This window comes from Callorhinchus milii, unplaced genomic scaffold (genome assembly GCF_018977255.1).
Source record: "Callorhinchus milii isolate IMCB2004 unplaced genomic scaffold, IMCB_Cmil_1.0 Scaffold2, whole genome shotgun sequence".
NCBI lineage: Eukaryota > Metazoa > Chordata > Chondrichthyes > Chimaeriformes > Callorhinchidae > Callorhinchus > Callorhinchus milii.
The window spans coordinates 64780729-64802287 of NW_024704743.1; the positions used below are offsets into that span (position 1 = coordinate 64780729).

At 41.6% G+C, this 21559-nt stretch overlaps 1 protein-coding gene across 10 annotated transcripts in view; it reads left to right on the forward strand.

Annotated features, from left to right (window-relative positions):
- The first annotated feature begins 1576 nt into the window (after nt 1–1576).
- ikzf1 (IKAROS family zinc finger 1 (Ikaros)) overlaps nt 1577–21559 on the forward strand; it is a 52999-nt gene continuing 33016 nt past the window's right edge. For 6 of the 10 annotated variants that reach the window (XM_007897468.2, XM_007897475.2, XM_007897474.2 and 3 more), the window contains exons 1-4: nt 4270–4504; nt 4984–5046; nt 10326–10445; nt 16133–16174. In XM_007897468.2, the coding sequence (XP_007895659.1) occupies nt 4489–4504; nt 4984–5046; nt 10326–10445; nt 16133–16174 (241 nt within the window). In that variant the 5' untranslated portion in view covers nt 4270–4488. Of the gene's footprint in view, nt 1626–2422; nt 2529–4269; nt 4505–4983; nt 5047–10325; nt 10446–16132; nt 16175–21559 lie in introns of those variants that run through there. The other 4 variants (XM_007897470.2, XM_007897473.2, XM_007897471.2 and 1 more) reach the window with 3 other exon arrangements.

Sequence of the window (21559 nt, forward strand, 5' to 3'; positions counted from 1 at the left end):
TCACTCATCCATGAACGGGTCTTCCATTCCAGAAATATGTTGGTTTTCAGCCCCTTGGACCTATCCAGAACCTACTTTAATCCCATTTCTGTTCTTTCCCTGTATCCTTTACATTGTGAAAGGAAGGCATGTAGTAAGTGTACAAGATACAGAATGCATTTCTATCATACAACAACAACAAAATTACATTTGTAAAGTACCTTTCACGTCGGGAGGACGTCCCAAGGCACTGAACAGTCAGGGATCAGGACCCGAGCATGGGGAGCCAGGGTTGGGGTGAGGAAGGGCAGAGAGGTAGGAGGGCGGCTGAAGGCATAGTTGAAAAGGAGAGTCTTGAGTCGTGCCTTGAAGGAGGCAAGAGAGGGAGCAAGGCGAAGGGATTGTGGGATGGAGTTCCAAAGGGTGGGGCAGAGAGGCTGAAAGCCTGGCCGCTGATGATAGGGTGGATAGGACGAAAGATATGGAGCAGGCCGGAGGCTGCTGAGCAGAGGGAGCAGACAGGTTGGTAGGGGGTCAGCAGGTCAGAGATGTAGGAGGGGGCAAGGCCGTGAAGGGCCTTGAAAGTGAGGACGAGGATTTTGAATTCTGTCCTCTGAGGGATGAGGAGTCAGTGGAGCCGGGCGAGGGTGGGGGTGATGGGGTCACGGAGCCTGGTGCAGTAGAGGACACGAGCTGCAGTGTTCTGGATGATCTGCAGCTTGTGGAGGGAAGAGTTGGGGAGGCCGAGAAGGAGGGAGTTTCCATAGTCGAGCCTTGATGTGATGAATGCGTGTATGAGGGTTTCGGCAGCCTGAGGCAGTGGCGGAGTCGGACAATGTTGCGGAGGTGGGGGAGGCAGAGCGGGTTACGGCACAGATACGGGAGAGAAAGGACAGTTGAGCGTCGAACAAGAAGCTCAGGTTCCTGACTGGCTTGGTGATGTGGAGTGTGCAACCCTGGACGCTGATGCTGCCAGCGCCTCATAGATGTGAATATACAATGTGAAAGATTTGTGTTATCTCTATAGCTATAATTTACTTAAGATGGATTTAATGAATGTTTATGTAAGTGATATTTCTGCTTTGAAGTTTTGGTGAATTTTGTGCTGACCAAAAGAATGGACAAGATACCGTTTTACCTCAATCATGAATATTAATCACAACTTCAGGAAAATGCATAAAGTAAACACCACCCATCATTCTGCTCAATTTAGTACCACACTATTGGGAATTTTACACTGTGAATTTGAACCCATAAGGAAGTGTGCATTTACTTTAGGATACTGTATTTCCAGCTGCTGGGAGGGAGGATTTAAGGATTGGATTCAAACAGGAGAACATTCAATGTCCTCATCCTCTGTGACAACCAGTCCCTCCTGTATCATTCCATGGTTTGAATTTCTCATTGATTTCATTCCCAACTATGTTTCTTTTTACTATTTCACAAAATAGACATAGTAACTTTTATGGGATCAATGTGCCATGTGTTTGTTTTACATATACATTTGCAGACAGCAAGAATTGAGAAGCTTTGGTGAACACCCTTTTTCCCTGAAGGTGGTGACCCTATAAAGCACAGTATTCCTCACTCTGCTCTGGCACAACAAGCACAGCCTGACTCGAAACCTGTGACTACTTCTTTCACTGGTAAGTTTGGAGAAGCTCTTCATTGATGGAAACAATAAGTGGGCGCATTCCTCCCCAAAAGAAATCCTATTTTTTGGTTGGGGGGAAGAGGGAAGAGGTGTGTGTGTGTGTGTGTGGGGTGGGGGGGGGATAGGAGAGTGGGAAGGAAGGAATAAGGAAAGGAGAGGGTGGTCTTTTTTGGGGGTGTAGGAGTGTGGGAAGGAATAAGGAGAGGAGAGGAGAGGGGGGGTCGCTCCCCCTGTGTGTGTGTGTGGTGAAAGCGTCGGGAGGGGGTGCATTGATGATTGAAGAATGAGGGGGTTTCCTGCCTCCCCCCATCACCCCAGTCCCAGAGCCCCAGCCCCCAACCCCAGAGCCCCCCCCAGCCCCAGAGCCCCCCTCCAGCCCAGAGCCCCCCTCCAGCCCCAGAGCCCCCCCCAGCCCCAGAGCCCCCCTCCAGCCCAGAGCCCCCCCTCCAGCCCAGAGCCCCCAGAGCCCCCCCCAGCCCCCAGAGCCCCCCCTCCAGCCCAGAGCCCCCCCCCCAGCCCAGAGACCCCCCTCCAGCCCAGAGCCCCCCCCCAGCCCCAGAGCCCCCCCTCCAGCCCAGAGCCCCCCCCCAGCCCAGAGCCCCCCCCAGAGCCCCCCTCCAGCCCAGAGCCCCCCCCCAGCCCAGAGCCCCAGAGCCCCCCCCCCCCCCCAGAGCCCCAGAGCCCCATCCCCAGAGCGAAGGCAGAGCGTGCGGCGGGTAACAGCGCATTGGAAGGAGGAAGTGGAGCGGGGGGGAGAGGAGGAGGAGAGGAGAGGAGAGGAGGGAGGGAGGGAGGGAGGAGGGAGGGAGGGATGTACAGGCGCAGGGACATCAAGCGCTGCCTGCACATGGAGCAGGAACTACCGGCCTCTCTCTGCCGCCAGCGAGGGACACAGGTAGGAGCAGAGGGGATACAGCAGCCGAGGGGCAGTTTTGCTGTGACTGCAGCTGTTGTGTTGATGTGCTGTCGGGGATGCAGTTTGTTCTGCCAAAAAGGCGTAAAGTACACGAATGTGCTGTAGTTTGGGAGGAGGCACCTGTTACCTCGACTGCTGTCGCTGTCCCGAGAGAGAGAGAGAGAGAGAGAGTTCTTTACAGAAAAACATAGCAAAAGCCTGAAATCTACCCGTTTGCAAAATAAAACTTCTCTGTGTGTGTGTGTGTGTGTGTGTGTTTTGGCGGTGGAGGGGTGGGGGGGGGGGGGGAGTGGGGGTCGGAAAAGTGCAGTGAAAGTTTTAGTGCGTTTTGCAGGTGGACTTTTCTTATTCGGGCGCATGTTTGCGGAGTTGCTGTGTGCGTGTTTTTTTGCGGCTGTCAGGAGTCAGTCAGTCAGTCTGTCTGTCTGTCAATGCTATAACTTTGTTGCAGAAATTGAGACTATTCCTCGTCCCACACCCTCTCAGTCCCAGTCTAGTCTCCAGTCTGTCTCCCACCGAGTTACCATCGCACAGAGCGCGGGGGTTGGGACACAGGGAGAAAGCGGATGGAATCAGTCGGATCGCGGAATGACCCGTCTCTCCGGGTCAACTCGTGCACTTGATCCGAGTTTGGGAATGTTCTGTGGGGCAGTGAAGGAAAAAAACACACACACACACACACACACACACGCAGTGACTCGAGTTGAGCAATTTTCCATCCAAATCCACATTCTGGTGCATTGAAATGCGGAAGGTTTTGGGGGTGAAAGTCGTTTTAGAGAAGTGACTTTTGGAGACCAGTGCGTTTGCAGATCTGGTTACGGGGGCACTTTGGTGCAGTCGTCCATTTGGATCCCCCACTGCCACCGAAGTCCCACTTAAGTGCTCTCTGCACGTGTCACCGGGTACCGGTTTCTCAGACAAATCGGGAAATGCTAAACACTAAACCAATTCCCTGTTTGCTGTGTGGGGGCTCTCAGGGGTGTTGGTGGGTGTCCCCGCGCTCCCGGAGCCGTCTCAGTCCCAGTCAACCCGACTGGTCATTTCAAGGTTATTTTTTTGTTGGGGGGGATTTTTAAACCAATTCGTGAGGATTTTTTTTTGCTAAAACGCATCTTAACTTTATTTCTGACGAGAACTTGGAAACTCAGAGTCCGGTGACCCCCCCACTCTCCCCTTCCCTCCTCCCCCTCCTTCCCCCCCATCCCTGGTCTGTAACATTGGGAATGTATTGGGATTTGCAAAGATTATGAACCAAATTCGTATTCAACTATTTGCACCTTTTTTTTGGGGGGGTGGGGGGGGGGGGGGGGGGGAGAGAGGAGGGGGTGGTTTGGGAAGTAAAATAAACGATTGTTTTAATGTTTGGGATGTTTCTGTTTTGCAGTCGAGTAAGAATTGTAACGCGCTTTTGACATTCGTAACAACTGTTAAGGTTTCAGTTTGCAATTCCTCCTCCTGGTCCCCAAAATGCCACAGGACCTCTCGCAATTTGATTTGCAATTTCATAAGTTTTCGATATTAAGGATCACAGACAGACTTCCAGAGGTCAACTACTTGTAATCTGCAAAACTAGCAAAAAAAAAACTTGACTGATTCCTACCCCACCAAACCCCATCCTCCTTGTCCCTGGTGTTTGCTGTGGCTTCACTCACAGCCAGTGCTGTGTGTTACAGTAGGAGGAGAGCAGCTTCCCACTATTTGTTCCAAATCTGTGGAGCCATCTGTCAGCAAAACAGGAAGGCATGGGTTCCCTTTCTCTCCTAGGCTTGTTTCGCTATTTAGGGAGATTCACTTCTCCCTATATAGGAGGTAACTGAAAATTGGTCACCGAGACTTCTTAAAGTGAGGGACATGGTCTAAAGCTGCTGTTATGCCCATCTGCTACTGTACGAGGTGTATTCATTATTAATCGAGGCAGAGCTGGTGCTGTTCAGATATGCAGTCCTGCTTGGGTAAATGAGACATTCTTCTGTAAATTGCTTCATTTTTGATTGCTGATTGTACAAGTGTCACAAAGCTGACTCAAGGTTCATCGATGCATGCTCAGTAAATTAGAGAGAACATAACTATAGATCAACCAGAGAATGAATTCTGTGCTTCTCTTCACATACGATGACCCAGGGCCATTTAATTTTCTGCTTAATTTTGTTGCAGTCAGTTTGCATTTTTGGGTTACTATGGAGTAGTAAATTAACAATAAATAACACATTTTGTCAACCTCAGCCTGCAATGAAATTTCTATAAATCTGTGTAATCCATGAAAGATCGGGGTCTCCTTGTCAGAGAGTAATGCATGGATTTCAGGGGTATTTGCTGGAAATGAAGGAGAAAGAACATATTTTGTTCTGTAGCAGATAGTATTTAGAATAGTAAACAGTGGCAACATTATCCACCTTGTAATTTACTGCAACATTGCTTCCTCTCAATACAGAGCAGCAACAGAATATGGAAACTGAAGAGGCTCAGGACATTTCCCAACTGGCAGGTGAGACAGGTAAATATCACCTGATAGTGTCATGTAAAATTGACACGCCCCACACCTCTTATAAGACACTCTGTTATACAGCAGGGCTTAGATATTTCTGATATTTTCATGGTTTGTATTTTTTTTGCTGTTCTTTAGGAAACTAGCAGGAACAGGTATTCTGTTATAACACACACTCATCAGCTGAACTGTTAAAATAAAAGTGGAGTGTATCCAACCCAGAGGCAACTTTTATTAGGAGGAAACTGTATTCAAGGCTTGTGGTTATATATATATAAATTATCAAGGTATAAAAATTGTATGTATTGAAAAATTATTGATGGAATTAATATAGATGAGATGATTCATGATAAGTAGAGAGATTATACCACTTAGTAGAATTTTTCAATTTTTGTGTGTATGAAGTTTTGATCATCATCTTAAAATGATCTCTGTGATGTAACTTTGCCTCGACTTTGCACTATTACTGTTTTCTCATAAAAACAGTTCCGGTAAATAGGGAAAGTTACATATTTAAGAGCTATTTTTATATACAGGGTAATGTGCATTCCAATGGATAACTTTCAGTCTATTTTATTAATAGACATTTTGTCATTGTTTTGAATCGGAAACCTGCTGATTATTACATAAGAGGACGAGGATGAGCAATTCAGCTCGCCAAAGCTCATCCCTCTGCCAGAGAATCCTTTTAATTGAGGAATATTTCTCAACAATCCTAGTTATAAGATTCTCACAATTTCAGTATGAATATGCTACCATCAGTACAACAATTATGTGCCACACTTCCTTCTGCAGCCAGACCAGACACTGTACAACTCAATTTCGCTTTAGGCCATGAGCCTCGTCTATCTCATGTATACTGTTCCACATGTACACACACACACATCAGTAAAACTCTTCTAAAGCTAGTACATGTCTCATTCTTACTGTTTGCTTACGTTGACGTGACAGTTTCTGCTTTAAAACTCAAAACGCATCAATATTTGGAAACAAAATAAAGCAAGAAAATAAACACCTAATGTTTCAAATTAGTTTTAAAATTTTGGGGGATAAATTGCAAGGATTCATAGAATTACTGAGAAAAGGAGTCATGGACATTGACTGGCCCTTGCCTTCTCTCCTCAGTGGTAAAGTAATTTTTGTTCCAGTCACCCAGATCACTTCCCACGCAGCAGTTACATTTTTGTAGGTCCAGGTTCCTCCCAGCAGCTGTTTATCTTCCCATCCAGATCTTGACACCAGCTGCTCATCTCTTGGTCCCCTGCAACAATTTGCGCTAATTTCCTAGTCCAGGTCCTTTCGAGGAGTCGCTTCTACTTGAATCTACAGGGTTCACAGGAGAACCATTCCTGCAATCCACCTGCCTCGTGAGGACTCACCTTTCATTCATATCATCATGACAAATGTGAGATCTGCTCTAATACTCAAAGTAATTGATATCTGGAAGAAAAAAAAACGAAACTTAAAGGCTAGTGTAAAATGAAATAGAACTCGTTATGAAGAGAATATCAGTCTGTGACAAGGGCATGCTGTTCTATAAAGATAAATTGCAATAATTCTGACAAAACATTGTTAGGAACCATGCTGCAAAATTAACTTAAATTACTTGTTGTAAGATTCCTCATTACTTGAATAACATTGTAATTTTTCTTTTTTTCTTCCAACCCGCTCAGTATATGTTGAGGGGGGGAGAGGTAAGAAGTACTAATCACTTCCTTTGCTAATCTAGGTATGGTGCATCAATTCTTTATTAGGTAGGATTTTTTTAAAATAACATTCAAATGCTGCAGAATGGAATTTGACAAGATATTAGATAAAGAAAAATTGCTACAGTGTTTTTATTGTAATGTTCATTAGCAGTAGACATTCTGGCACACTTGATTAAAGCAATTTTGACACAAGCATAGGAACCTGTTGTGCAATTATGTATTGTACAATAATTTTTTAACTACAGTCTAGTCTATTTAAGATTCCGCAAAGGATACTCTACCTGCTTTCTTAACACATTTAGCTAGTACAAATATTTCAAAATGCAAAGCAAGAATAAAAGTGAGCATAGGAATTTTCAAACTTTGGGACCAGCTCGATAAACCTCCCTGATCCTTTCCGGTCCCTGGTGATGTGAGGTAAATTTTGGAATCTATTACAAGAATAGCACAGTTTACAGAGGAAATAGTAGATATTATTGGAAATTCAACTCTAGAAAATATTCTTGTTTGTGGTTTCTCATTATTTGCTCTTTGATGCACGGTTTCATGTCCTCTTTGTCCATGTATGGCGATCCTGAATTGCTGACATACTCAAACATGAATAGTAGTCACTAAGAGTCATAATGACAGATTATATCTAACTGAAAGGTGCTCCTTTTTCCTCTTGGACCCAAAACCCAGGCTGGCTGAACCAGTGGGAGGGCGTCGGGGGGAATCCATTCCAATGAAAAAGAATTTCTGTCTAAGTGTTGTAACAGTGCTGGTCTGAACTGCTGTACTCTGTCCAGCACCTTGGGATGTCCTCCCGATGTGAAAGGCGCTATACAAATGTAATCCTGTTGTTTTTGTAGTACCAGTATTTACTGGCTTTTTACAGTGCCGAAAAATGACAGTAAATGCAGTTACTAGTATTTTAATTGTTTGAATTAATTATTGTAAATTTTACCATGATCATATCATACATTTGGGGAAATGGTAGCTTTCCCAAGGTACTGCCTGCCTGTTCAGATGGATGTTAATGATATCATCGCACTTTTCAAAAAGAGAATGGAGTTTCTCCTAGTTTCGTGGCCAACAAACCCCAGATAAATTGGTTGCTCACTCCATGGCTGTTTGTGGGACATTGCTCTGCATAAATTGGCTGCTGTGTGACCTACAAAACATATCATCATACTACACTTTGCAATAAATCTCATGAAGCACTTTCAGACATCCTCCTTCAGGACATGAAAGGCGTTATATCAAATGCAAGGATGTTTACTGATGCCATTCTACTCTACTGCAAGATGCATTCCTGAAGTGTGTTTCTTCAGCCCCATAAAATAATATATGATATAGTAGAGGGGGGAGAGTGTATGGTAGAATGAAAAGCAATAATGCAATAGTAAAAATCATAATTCAATAACGACATTAGTTCCTCATAACCAGATTGTGAATTACTATTTGATAAATGCAGAGTGTTTTTTAACATAGGTCGAAACTCTGGAACTTCCTATCTCAATCCCTCTGCCTTGCCCCCTCTTTGCCTATTTGTCAAAGACCTTCCTGTTAAACCTTGCCTGCTATCAACTCCCCTTTCTCCGTGGCTCGGCATCAAGTTCCACTACTGTTAAGTGCTCTGAGATCCTACTCTGCGGGAAGGACATTATATGTATGTGTCACGCTATATAGAAAGATTTGGTTCACTCTCAATAACAACAACTTGCATTTATATAGTGTCCCTCATGCAGGGTAGTGTCCCATAGCGCTTGACAGTCACAGAGCCTGATGCATTATAACAACAACTTGCATTTATATAGTATTCTTCATATAAGGTAGTAAAAAGGTTTGACGCCAGCTGGAAAAGTTAATAGTTTACAGGTCTAGTCCTGCAGCGGGGTTCATTCCCCAGACTGGTCTTTTGCTCTTGCATAGTTTCCAGCTAGGAGGTGTGACTTGAGTGTGGTCTGGATAATGAAATGAGATTGTCCTCCTACCTCTAGAGAAAAGGAAATTTGGAATCCATCATATTAATGTTTCTAGCTATGTAAAGACTGCCAAGTAGAGTATATCAGAGATGAACTTTTGCTTAAAATATGAAACATTTATAGTTTTATCCATTATTAATCATGAGCTTCTGAGATCTTAGCATGTAATAATCACATTTGCTCATTTAATAATTATAATAAACTAAATTTTAAAGATATTACAAGTGATACTGAGATTACTCTAATTGGAATTTTGGTGCAACAAATGTTAAACAGTACCTTATACTGTGCCACCAATAATGTCTTAACTCTTAATTTCAGTAGTACATAAGGCCTGCACCAGTTCTAAATGACCTGTTATCCACATGAAGGATCTTCTTGGTCTGTTTGAATGAGACTGATAATTTGTGCCCAGTTAAGAGCAGTGGTGTGTTTGGGTTTAACCTGCTACTGACTGGGTTGAAATTGCACTCATTACACAGGAGACCCTTGAAATGTTTTTTAAACTTTCAGTCTGGGCTAGATTTAATCCTAGGTTTCAGAGGAAAAAGGGTTGTAACTCACTGACTCATTCAGTCCCTATCTTGCCACAGGACTGATCTGGGTTCATTATGACTATTTCTGCTTAAATTCAATCTTCAAACTGCTTAGTCAAATTGAACTAGTCAAAATATATATTGAGTCAGAAGTATAAGCGATAGTTACAAGCCACAATTTTCTTAGTTCTCAAGAGGAGTTTAAAGACTAACTGGATGATCTTCCACTTGCCACTCAAGCAATTTTGGTGAAAATCCCATTGTAAGTGTTCATCGTCGAAGGTGCTGAATTTAGTGGAATTGGAATATCAACATTTTTTTAAACTTTAGACTGCTTTAGAGCAGGGGTTCTCAAACATTGTCACAGTGAGCCTCCCTAAGACAAGAAAACAGTCTCACCAAAGTCATGCTGGATGTTAGCTCTACAGAAGTGCAGACAAAATGCATCAAGTGACTTTTGAAGATAATTCCATCCTTATCCATCTTTTTATAATTTTGTTTAAGAGTTTTGTCTGGGAACTCTGACTTCTGTTATATATTTCCAAATTGTCTATTTCAATTTACTTTTCCTTTTTTTCTTTTTTATTTGTTGTGTTAATTGTTTTACTTCCCTTTTTTATACTGTCAAAAGTTAAAATAAAATTAGTATTGGATTGAACAAAAGTTGGGCTTGAAAATGCTGCAAATCCAATTTCAATTACTCTATGAACTCTTTGCATCTGTCAAACAAATGATAGTATATAACTGAGAATTGTTTTACTCCATTTTATTCACAATACTGTAGATTTGTAATATAATATATGAAGTACGCAACAAAACATAAAGCATCATCCTTGTCACGTGTGGTCCAAACCATGCAAATTATTTATTTATTTATTCACTAGATTAGGAGTTAAGATCTTTTTGCAAATGTTCCAGATTTAAGCAAATTCAAAACTTGACTTTGTTTGTCATAAACAATAAAAAGGTAAATGTGGAGAAACAGAAATGAGTGTCCAAGTTAGCACTTAAATAGATCCTCTCTTTAAGTGCACAGTTTTGTATTTGGTTAATGAAACCATTTCCTTTTTATTTAGGGAATAAGGAAACTGTTCCTGTAAATGAACAGTCAGAAGAAGCAGAGCAGATGCCTGTTCCTGAAGATCTCTCTGCCAGTTCTGGAGGTCAGAACAATCACCAGAGTGACAGGGTCATGGGTAAGTACAAAAAGTAATAGAATGTTATTCTAGGTCTAGTTATTATACTATTCATTAGAACATATTACACATGCAGTAATAATGTAAAATTCTTTATGATCTTACAAGTGACATTTTGAACTTTGCCGAATTTCTATTATAGGATCTAATTGGAAATTTTAAAATCTTCCTTGAGTAAAGTTCTGCCACAGTATTAGCATAAAAGAGGGCTGGAAACTTTATCATGTGTTATGATGGTTTTCTGGAAGCACATTTACAATGTCAAAAATATAATTCAAAGTTTCTATTTTCTCAGCTATGTACTGTAGATGGAGACCTCTTATTTTCTCAATGAAAGTTGATATTCAGTTTTATGTGTTGCATGCAGTTTGTCAAAAATGCGTGAGAAAAAAAGTTATTTTTTCAGAGATTCAAAGTTATTGATTGACTCTTCTTTGTTACCTCCTCTCCTGAATTTTGTATCTCAATTTGGGTTAAGGTTCATGAATAGTAACAGCTCTCAGTAATCTGGTCCAAATTGCTAGTCTTCATGTGCAGACCTGGTCAGCAGGTTCTCCAAATATCCAGGTCATCGCAGCTAATTCTGTGCCTTTCCTTGACCAACATGCACATGTGAGCACTTCCTTCCAGGGGTATCCTAGTGAAAGCCAAACTGTTTTATTTTCTCACTGCCTAGCCCAGAAACTCTGAGGCCAATGGTAGTCACTATTACCCCCTTGACTAAGATAACAAAAATGAGAATTTAATTTTGCCACCTACTTTAATTCATATGGCTAAGTACCACCCCATATCCTCTGAGCTACCTAAAGCAAATTCCTGTACAGCAAAGCATTGGATTTGCGGTTTTCTTCTTTGTTTTGCCCTCGGTCTATTTTTTTATGACTTTTTTTTAAATTGGAATTTCCCTCACAAGTGAATTGTTGGAAATTTAGTATATTTCTTTTGAGAATAAAACATTTTTTGGCCTATGGAAGTCAAATCATTCTCACGTAATTCATTTCATATTGTGCTTGTTAACAAAACATAGCAAGTGACATCCCAGCATATTTTTGATCCCAAACTGGGGACAGTACTATTTTTCAGAAGAATTAGTTGATGATCATGCACTTACAGTTTGAGTCAATATGGCAGGGATTCAGAATGAGCCTGTTGTGTCAGAAGGATACCTTTTCACTAATATAAATGTTTTGCACGAGAACCAGTTTTTAATGGCTATTCAAGCAGCTAACATACATAACAAAATACAGTAGAAAGCTTGGAATTGGATATCTATTTATTGTGTTATTTAAGTGAGAATTAAAATTGTCCACAACACAGAACATGATATAAAAGTTATGGCTCCCTGGATGGTAGAGAGGAGAATCCCAGGATGTTGTCAATGTTGAAGGCTTACAAATTACTTTTGGATTTCAAAGAAATCAAACCCTCACAAAACGAAAGAGGAAACAAAATGAAGACACAAAATAACCGTCTTGTGCAGAAGATTTGGTAAAAACAATCAAATATAATCTGAGTTAAAAAGTATTTGGAAATTTTAGATCCAAAGGCATAATACATCAAGTGAATTTTGCATATTGTGGAGCAGTTTTTTATTTTGCTGTAATATAAATGTACTACAGTATATAGTTTTTAATTGTTCCAAGCAATTTAATATGATTTTTACATTGTGTTGTTTGTCTTCCTCTTTCTCCTTATGTTTCACGTTGAGTATGTTCTTTATTTGAACTCCCTATTTTTAATTACCGCTTTTTCTTTCTCGGTATTTAGCTTCTCTCAGTTTTCTTGCCTTTGACCGCTTTTCTTAAACTTTCACACGTCTTGACTTTCTGATGAATATTTTCACCCTTCATGATCATGTTTTAAATGTTGCAGTTTCACCAGTACAAACTATTTCTCAGAAATCGAACAGAGAAATGGAAATAGTCCATTACCTGTTGAACTCAGCGACTTTATAGTCCCTGTCACCATAGCTTTCAATAGACGTGGGAAAATGTGCTTTATCTAATAAAGTGGTTAAAATTAAAATGCACGTTTGATCAGATACATTATGAAGAGAGGGCCGTAGGATGATGGGGTGTTCTAGAAGGATGAAATCAAAGGGCCAAAGAGCCTTCTTCATCCAAACCTCTTTTTATGATCTTGTGAATGTGGTTTGCAGGTTATGTAAATATGACCTGTTAAATGCTGATGTGGACTTTGAAAATGTTGACTGAGAATATATATCCACTGTGGTACAAAAGCAATATTGTAGATCATTAGTGCCACACATTGGTGCATGTGGAAAGTCTTGCTAGCCCACGAGGTGGATATTGTCACCCAAAGGATGGAGTCTGGTTCTGTGTTTCCCGATAGCATTGTGTCAGTTGCTAAGATGGTAAATATCATTTTGTAATTTAATTGTCATAACATTTATACCATGTGGAATTTAGTGGGTCAATATATGAACTACGATCCTCATCCCTTTGGCAGTTTTTCAAGCTGCTGCTATCGCTTTGACACAAGACTGCAGTGGGAAAGGATCCAGTGGCCAAGACAACCTGCTGGTAGCTGTTCAGTCCTCTGTGATGAACAAAGCAGCTACAGATACCTTAAAACAGATTGAATTTAGTATTTTTTAATCCATTTAATGTGGGGCACCAGACAAATATGGTGGAATCCTTGCTCTCAGTTTCCAGCTCCCCTCACTCCATCCCAATGTCTCATTTATAGTATGTTTAGTGAAAGGCTAAAAAATTGCTGACTTCCAGATTATCAGGTCACTGCTGACATCACTTCCTCACTTCACTATGAAGAGTTGTAAGTAGAGCAACATGCCAACGTGTCAGTAGCATGCCTCTGCAACACTCATAAGTGATGTGAGAGGGGATTCCTGTGCATAACGCATGTGTGAAGTACACAGGAAGTAATATCAGCGATGACCAGATATCAGACATTATTTTGGGCAGATTGTATCACATGTCTGATTAGCGGCCTACAGGAGACCCATTAACACTGTATATTTGTGGGCGAAACATGGCAGCCAATTGCGCACATCAGGTGTCCCACAAACAGTCGTGGATAGAGTGACCAAATTACCATTATTTTATTTATTTTTTGAAGGGATTATTAGCAGAAAAGCGATCCGCCAATCGACTAATGACCGACTAACAACTTATAATGGGGTTCCTCTTTATGTGGGAAATAACTTTGTCATAAACTCACTAAAGAAGATGTAATTTCCCTTTCATCCGTATAGATTTCTCATATTTCCAAATTAAAGATCTTCAAGTAGCTGAGTCACACAGACCCAGAAGGAACAATATCTGATCAGTTAGTGGTTCATTGCTAGAAAGGTAGTAGTAGGGAGAGAAAATTCAGCCACTGTCCTAGTGACTATTCAGTGACTTGCTGTAATTTGTTTTTGTTCAGCTGAGTGTCCGACATGCAGAAACCCATCAACAACAACTTTAAAATAACAATAGACTTCATTATGTCTCAGACTAATATACAAACCAGTCTAAGAATTGCATGTATACAGCTACACTTGGAAATTCCTGTGTCTGGAATGGAAATCGCACTCTATCTCAGGAGGGACTTACCCTGTTTAGTTAATTCTGGAGGGCATTAGACATTGGTCCCAAGAGCCAAGGCTTTGGGACCCCAGAGTGTGCCTTGCTGGAGTTTAACTAGCTAAAACCATATAAAGCACTGGCGAGCTTCCCTCTGCTTGTCCACCCTTCCCGTTAGAGCTTTGGTTTGAGGGGTTAATAGGAGCTCAATGGGAATAATCGCTTTCCTTAGTAGTGACTCACTGGAAGCAGTGTTATAATAGCTGGCATTTATATAAACTCGGGGAAGCATCTCAGAGTTCTGAGCAGTGGTGTAGTTTGACAATGTAAAGATAGACCGCAGTTGAGACCAGGCTCGCTGTGGTCATAATAACTATTCTAGCAACATCATAAAGCCGGTGGCATCACAGCATCTTCATTGTTTCACTGTTGCCGTGAACTCAAAGGTAATCTGAAATATACCTGAATATACTTAGGACTGTTACGTGTAAGTACATTTTCTTGTGCGTACATGCTCATGGTGACTCGAGCACTGCTCCCACTTGTGAGGGTGACCTTATAACTCATTATTTCAGCACTCAATACCACATCTATTTTCATTGGTGGCAAGTGTTACTGCTCAGTGGTGATCTGTCATTAGAGGCAAACCTTCTCAACTGTTTCAATTGGCTGTCACAAAAGAATCCCAACCCCCTTTGTCGCAATAGCCCAACACTCCCTCTGTCATGATAGCCAATTTAATTAAAGTTGCTAGGTTACTGGGGAAGAGAATTGAATTGTGTCCTTAGTAACCTGATGCACGTGCACACAACATTTTTTTTGTTGTCAGGTAATGCAAAGGCATTTATTTCTGAACAATATAGGGTTGGTCAGAGAAACAAACGGAATGATCATGGAGGAACGAGAAGTTTGCAGAGACTTAGGAGACAAAGAGAGCGAGAATGTTACAGAGACTCAGAGAGACTGAGAGAGCAGGGGAGGCTAGCCTGAAAAGTGCTTGGGATTTCTGCAGAATAGCCAATAGAAAGCAATCTGTTTCTGTTCCACTCTGTTTGAATTTAGCCTTGGAAGAATGTGGGACATTCAACAGAATTTTATTTTTTATTTTATCTCCCAAAGTTGGTTTGAATATCTCGCCCTTTCCTAGCCACCCAGCAGGCTGATGGTTATTTACTTTCTTCAAAGTTGCAATCTGGTTTTCCTTGCTATTCCTGCTTTGTATGCAGCTGTATGTGGTCTAACCCTTTCATTCTCACTTCTTATTTGTTTTCCTAACTCTCCTGTTGATTATTCTTTACAGAAGTCCTCATATTGATCTGTGAGTCAGAGACTGAGCAACCAGCAACTAAAACATAGACTGACTCTTAACTCATCCATTCTACCTCATAGCAAATATCCCAACAAAAACTTTAAAAAACATAAAACCATTTAATCCGTATGTTTTAAATTTTGAAAAAAATTGTAAATAAAGTATACAAATTTACCGGTTCCTGGACTTGAGTAAATTTTGACTCTGTGTTTGTGTGTGTAAATGGATGAGTAACTGTGGTGCTTAAACACATACATATCCCAAACCAATGAAGATCCACATAGAGAATGGCAATTCATTCTATGACTGACGTTATGTTGAATGACATAAGATAATTTTTATTCCTAAAAATGCTTAGTATCATATCAGAAGGAATTAATTGTATAGTGGAAAACAATTAGTAATGACGATCAGTGTGGCTGTTTGCAGTCTCCCTATGTGGTTTCCATTCAATGGCTTCTGGTATCATAAGTTCTAAAAACATTCTATCTAATTGTTCTCCTTTAAGATGTCTTTTTCAGGGTTATTTTCAGAAAATGTCATTTTTTGTGTAAACTACTTTCAACTATAAACCATGCATACAGATAAAGCTCTGAACTAGTTAACAAGGTTAAATAAATTAATGCTGGGTGCTGCCATTTAACATAGTATATTTTTAATAGTGCAGTTAATGGCTTCTTCATCTCCGTGTAATTCACACCTCTTGCATTTTAAGATATTTTGCTAATTTGTATAATTTTGTAATTTTGTATATTTATCTGTTAAGGTCTCATTTTCATGTTGCTGTTTTTTTCTGTTTCTTTCTTTGAATTATCTTTGGGATTTTGAAGAGACTGAAAATTATATACATCTACAGGCAAAAATATGCACAGGTGAGCAAAATGCAACAATTGTTAATTAAATTCATTGAATCACATTTTCACCAATCTGTTTCCTTCCATTCTGCTTTTAAATCTAAGGGACAATATGTGAAACATTGCAATCATACAAATGCATTTCTTATGTGTGTTTACATTTGTGGTAAATTTTCAGGATGCAAATGCGTTCTTTTTCAAAATGTGTGGCAAAAATGTATATTTCTTATTTTTAAATCACAAGGTGTATGCGTGTGTATATATTTGGGAGAGAGTTTTGGGGGAACGTTGTACAAAAATTTAACTGAAGGATTGCAATTTTCGGAATCTCTGGTGATTATGGGACTGGGTTGTTCATATATTCGTAGAATGTTATGTTACAGAAACAGGCCATTTGATCCAATAAATTTGCGTTGGTATTTTTCTCCTTTTTTTGTTTTTGTTTGCCACATTTATTGTTTTTCAGCCACTTAATCCGATTCCAAACACCTGCTCACTTTCCATACCTTTAAACGTTTCTCTTCTTCAAGTACTAATTTCTTTAAAAAAAGATTTTGTGCACTCCTTCCGTTTGTATTTTGTACATGAGAAGCGGAAATGGCAGATGTGTTAAATAGTTTCCTCATACTACTTTTCACAAAGGAAGACTGCGGTCAAATTCCAGATCCAGCTATTTTGACACAGGAATCTATAGTACAAGTAAACATCAGTAAGTCATGTGTTCAAGCAAACTTAGGGGTCAGAATTCTGGTAGTGGTCATTGAGAGAGTACGGCCATTTTTGTTACACTAAATGTGTGCCACAGCAAATATGCCTTTCATGGCGTACTTTACTGAATGCTGTGGATTAGAAGCCAGGGCAACACCAGAAGTTACTTAGGTATATCACCAAGTCATTTAACCACATCAGCTTGTCAAGGGTGGAGTGGCCATGGCAGTCTTTGAACTGAAACATCAATTAGATTGTTTTTAAACAAAATATATATTTATTTGCTGATATATATTCATGCTTGTCTCACACAGTATCAAACCCGTTACAGGACACAACAGATCTGGCCCCTTGGGGTGGGGGGTGGCCTCTGCGCGCTCCACTTTGGTGGAGGGACCAAGGCTTCCCCACATCGGGGCTCTGCCGTCCTATGCAGGGCGCAGTTACAAATGGGGCCTTATACCCACTTCCTGTCCCTCCCCTCTTAGTGGGGAGTACAGACAGGTTCACAGCACGCAGTCTACGCTCCTAAATAAAGAGCAGTGCATCCTGCAAACAACCAAAACCTGCAAATAGCCACAGCCCCTAGCAAAGCCTGTGCAAATGCCACCCCATCCGATAAGAAAGATGATACAGATCTACAGTGATAATGGTCCATAGGTGATACCTATAAGAAAGATTAAAACTCGAGGAATTCTGTCAAATTAACTACTTGGTTGAAACTTGATTTAAACACAGGAAGCTGACAGTAATGGGTTGCATAGTTTCTTTATATCAGTCTTTATTTGTGAAAAAAATCTTCTGTCCAATAATGAGTGGAGTTCTTTAGGTATCTCTTCTGGGTCCCCTGATATTTACATTTTCCATAAACAATTTTAAGAAAGGAATGAGTCTTAGTCTGAAATTTGCTGAGGATACAAAGCTGTGTGGCCAAGTGACAAATAATGTACAAGGAAAAAAATAGCATTGAAAAAGATCTGACTCAGTTTAGAAGGTGAATATTAATGTAGATGAACAAATATTAGAATACGAAACAGTAAACATATGTACATAATGAAAGGCTGACCATCGGCAAAGGAAAATGGAAGAGGATTTTAATTACTGATTATTTAAGAAAGTTTCCTAAAAATGTGAAGCTATCAACAAAGCTAATGCACATTTCCAAGGGTTTATAACCAATCATTATAAAATTATTCCAATCTTGATTAGATTAGATGTGTCAGACCAAATTTGTAAAATGGTGTGCATTTTTTGTCATTTGGCTTCAAAAGAACTTTTAACTTGTTGGGAGAAAGCTTCAGAGAAGTGAGAAAGATCATTCTGCAACTTATGCTCTTAAGTTACTAGGAGGGACATTTGTTTTCATTGGAAAAAAAGAGGTTGAAAAGCGATGTGAATGCAGGTCTATCAAATACTGAAATAATGTAGATGTAAGCAAGGTATTTGACTCAAACTGTGTGCACTGAGCTGGAGGACACAAGCTTAAAATTAACAATCCTCAAACTAGCCTCAAACTAGACTTAAACGGATCAATTTCAAGGTATCTCCCTTGTTTTCAAATTCCTTTATACCCTCTCACCTCCCTATTTACTTACCCCCCACTCCACCACCTGCTGCCTCCCCTCGGCGAGCTCTGGCCTCCTGTTTGTCTCTCGTCCCCTCCTCTCCACCATCGGTGGCCGTGCCTTGAAACTATGCCCCAAAACTCTGGAACTCTCTCCCTCAATCCCTCCTCACCTTGCCCCCTCCCTCCCCACCTTGAAAGCAATATTGTCAAGGGGATGGGGCAGGGGGTGGTCATTAGGCCAGGGCTGATTCGTGAGGATGTCAAAATGGATGATTATTGTGGAGGTATTGCATGAGAATCTGTTGGGAAATGGATGGAATAGAATGCCTGAAAGGTTAGATTATGCATGGCCGGAGAAGGAGTGGATTTAATTGGCCAAGTTTTCTTTTTCTGGTCTATACATTCTTATGTTCTTATTTACACAGGAACACAATGATCACTATGCCTCTGAATGATGTTTTATTAGAACACTTTGTGACATTGATAGTCAGTTTCATTGCCTTTAGGCAGTTGTATTATTTTAAATCTAATTACTCAAATGTTTTCCTTGTTGTCATTTGCACCTTGGCAATTTCTTTGTTTTGAGGTGCAGGTGATACCTTTGATTTCCCTCATATGGTTACGTTTTGATTACCAGCTTGAATCCAATTAGGTTGCAAAGTTTTTTTAAAATGGGAGCAAACATCATTAATATAACTTTCATCTATTATCATTAGTAACCGCTTCCCAGTTCATTGATTGTAATTTACCATTCCAATTTTCGCAGCCCTTTGTTTATATTTTCTGCGCTAGACATTTTTTCAAAGCATCTCAAAATGTTCATAGAATACAATTTAGAAAAATACAACAATAGTTGGAGATAATAGCGAAAGGCATTTACTCATTGGGATCAATTGCAACAAACAACAATTTGCATTTATATAGCGCCCTTCATGCAGGGAAGTGTCTCAGAGCGCTTAACAGTGTCGGAGCCTGACGCTGAGCCGGGGGGGAGGAGGCTGTAAATATGGCCGAAGAGGCAGATCTTCAGGTGTGATCTTAAAATTGGGAAGGAGAGAGCAAGGCACAGGGATTGAGGGAGAGCAATCCAAAGTATCGCCGAGTAGTGGCTGAAAGCATGGCCACCAAAGGTGGAGCAGAGAGAACGTGGGACAAGCAGGAGGCCAGAGCCAGCCGAGCAGAGGTGATGGATGGTAGAATGGGGAGTAAGTAGGTCGGAGAGGTGGGGAGGTGCCAGGGCGTGAAGGGATTTATAGATGAGTGAGGATTTTGAAAGGATCTTGGAGGATCCTTTCCGTGATAAGGAGCCAGTGGAGCCTGGCAAGGATTGGTGTAATAGGGGTATGGAGTTTTGTGCGGGTGAGTATAAGGGTGGCGGAGTTTTGAATTAATTGGATTTTGTGGATAGTGCAGCTGGGGAGGCCGGCGACGAGGGCATTGGATTTGTCAAGGAAGGAGGTGACGAAAGCGTGGAGCTGTCTCACTAGGGTGGATGAGGGAGGAGAGATGCTGGAGGGGATAGCGTGATCGACTGTGTCAAACGCAGCGGAGAGGTCTAGGAGGACAAGGAGGCAAAAGGAGCCCTGGCCACAGAGAGAGAGGATGTCAGTGGTGACCTTAACGAGGTGGGAGCAAATTTGATTTAGCAAGGAAAGGCAAGTTAGAAATGGGTTGGTCATTTGTAAGGTTCAAGGGACCGTAGGTGTTTTTTTTTGAGGAGGGGAGTGATGACAGAGGTGTGAGGGGGAGCGGCTCAGAGCCTAAGGAGAGGGATTGGTTGATTGTGTCAGCCAGCAGTGGGCAGAGGAGGGGTGTTCAGTGACCACAGTTGGGTGGGGAGGAGGTCGAGGCAGCAGGTAGTGGGTTCATATGTGTGATAATGGTTGAGAGGGAAGAAAGAGAGATGGGGGCAAAGGAGTGTAGAGTGGGGGCTGTGGTAGGAGCCATGGCAGAAAAAGTGGGTGATGCAGAATGCGTTGAGGTGGGGGGGTGGACATCCTAGGGGACACCGGGGGGCGAGGCAGGCTCTTATCTTTTCGATGAAGAAGTCCAAGACCTCTTGGCACTTGGCATTAGATGTGAGGATCGAGAGTGCCAGAAGGTGTGTGCAGAGGAGGTGATGAGTGTGGGAGAACAACACTTTGGGGTTATTTTTGGCCTTCAGAATGGCCTAGGAATAGAAAGCAGTTTGGGTCGTGAGAGGAAGAGGTGGTAGGTACAAAGATGCTGGAGCCACGTCTGGCGGTGAACTATGAGGCCAGTTTTGTGCCATTTGCGCTCGAGGGTCCGGGTTTCGGATTTAAGGGAGTGGAGGTGGCTGTATACCAGGTGGAGCGGGTGAGATGGTCCTCGGTTTTGGGGGGGGGCAAGAAAATTGAAAGTTGAGGAGAGACGGTTCAGTAGCTTAATGGGATTGCTGTAGGTGGAAGGCCAGAGCAGAGAGGGCTCACGGATGAGAGGGCAATCGTGAGGAACTCGTGGGTGGGGGGGGGGGGCGAAGAGAAGCTTTTTCCAAGGGTGGAAAAAGATGGAGGGCTTGGAGGAGGGGATGATGATACGAGAAGTGAGGGAGATGAGGAAGTGGCCAGAGATGGCATTGTTGACAGATTGGAGATGGCCATATTAATGACAAGATTGAGGAGTGGCCACGGTTGTAGGTGGGGGAGTTTATGTTGAGGGTGAGGTTTAGGGTGAAGAGGAGGGCAGTGAAGTCAGAGGAGGTGGGGCAGGGGAAGTTAAGGTGAAGGATGAAATTGACTATTATGAGCAGGCGTTCAGTGAGAAGGTAGAGAGAGGAGAGAGAGATATGTCTGAGAGGAAGGAGCTGGTTGGGTGGTTGGGGACGGTAGACGAGGAGGATTTTGAAGGAGAGTAAGGAAGGATGGTACAGGGTGAGGTGCTCAAAGGAGGGGAAGGAGCCATAGGAGTAGGGGGATAGACCGAGAGAGATTTGGGAGAATAGGGCTACCCTGCCGACATGTTGATTGCATCAAAGTATTACAGCTCATGTGGCACAATTTACTTAATCAAATATGAACAATTTATCATAATTTAAAAAGCTACAATCTGAAGGTGTGATTGCCCATTTCCCGTGGAAATTTTTTAAAAAATGTTTAGGAACTGTAGCT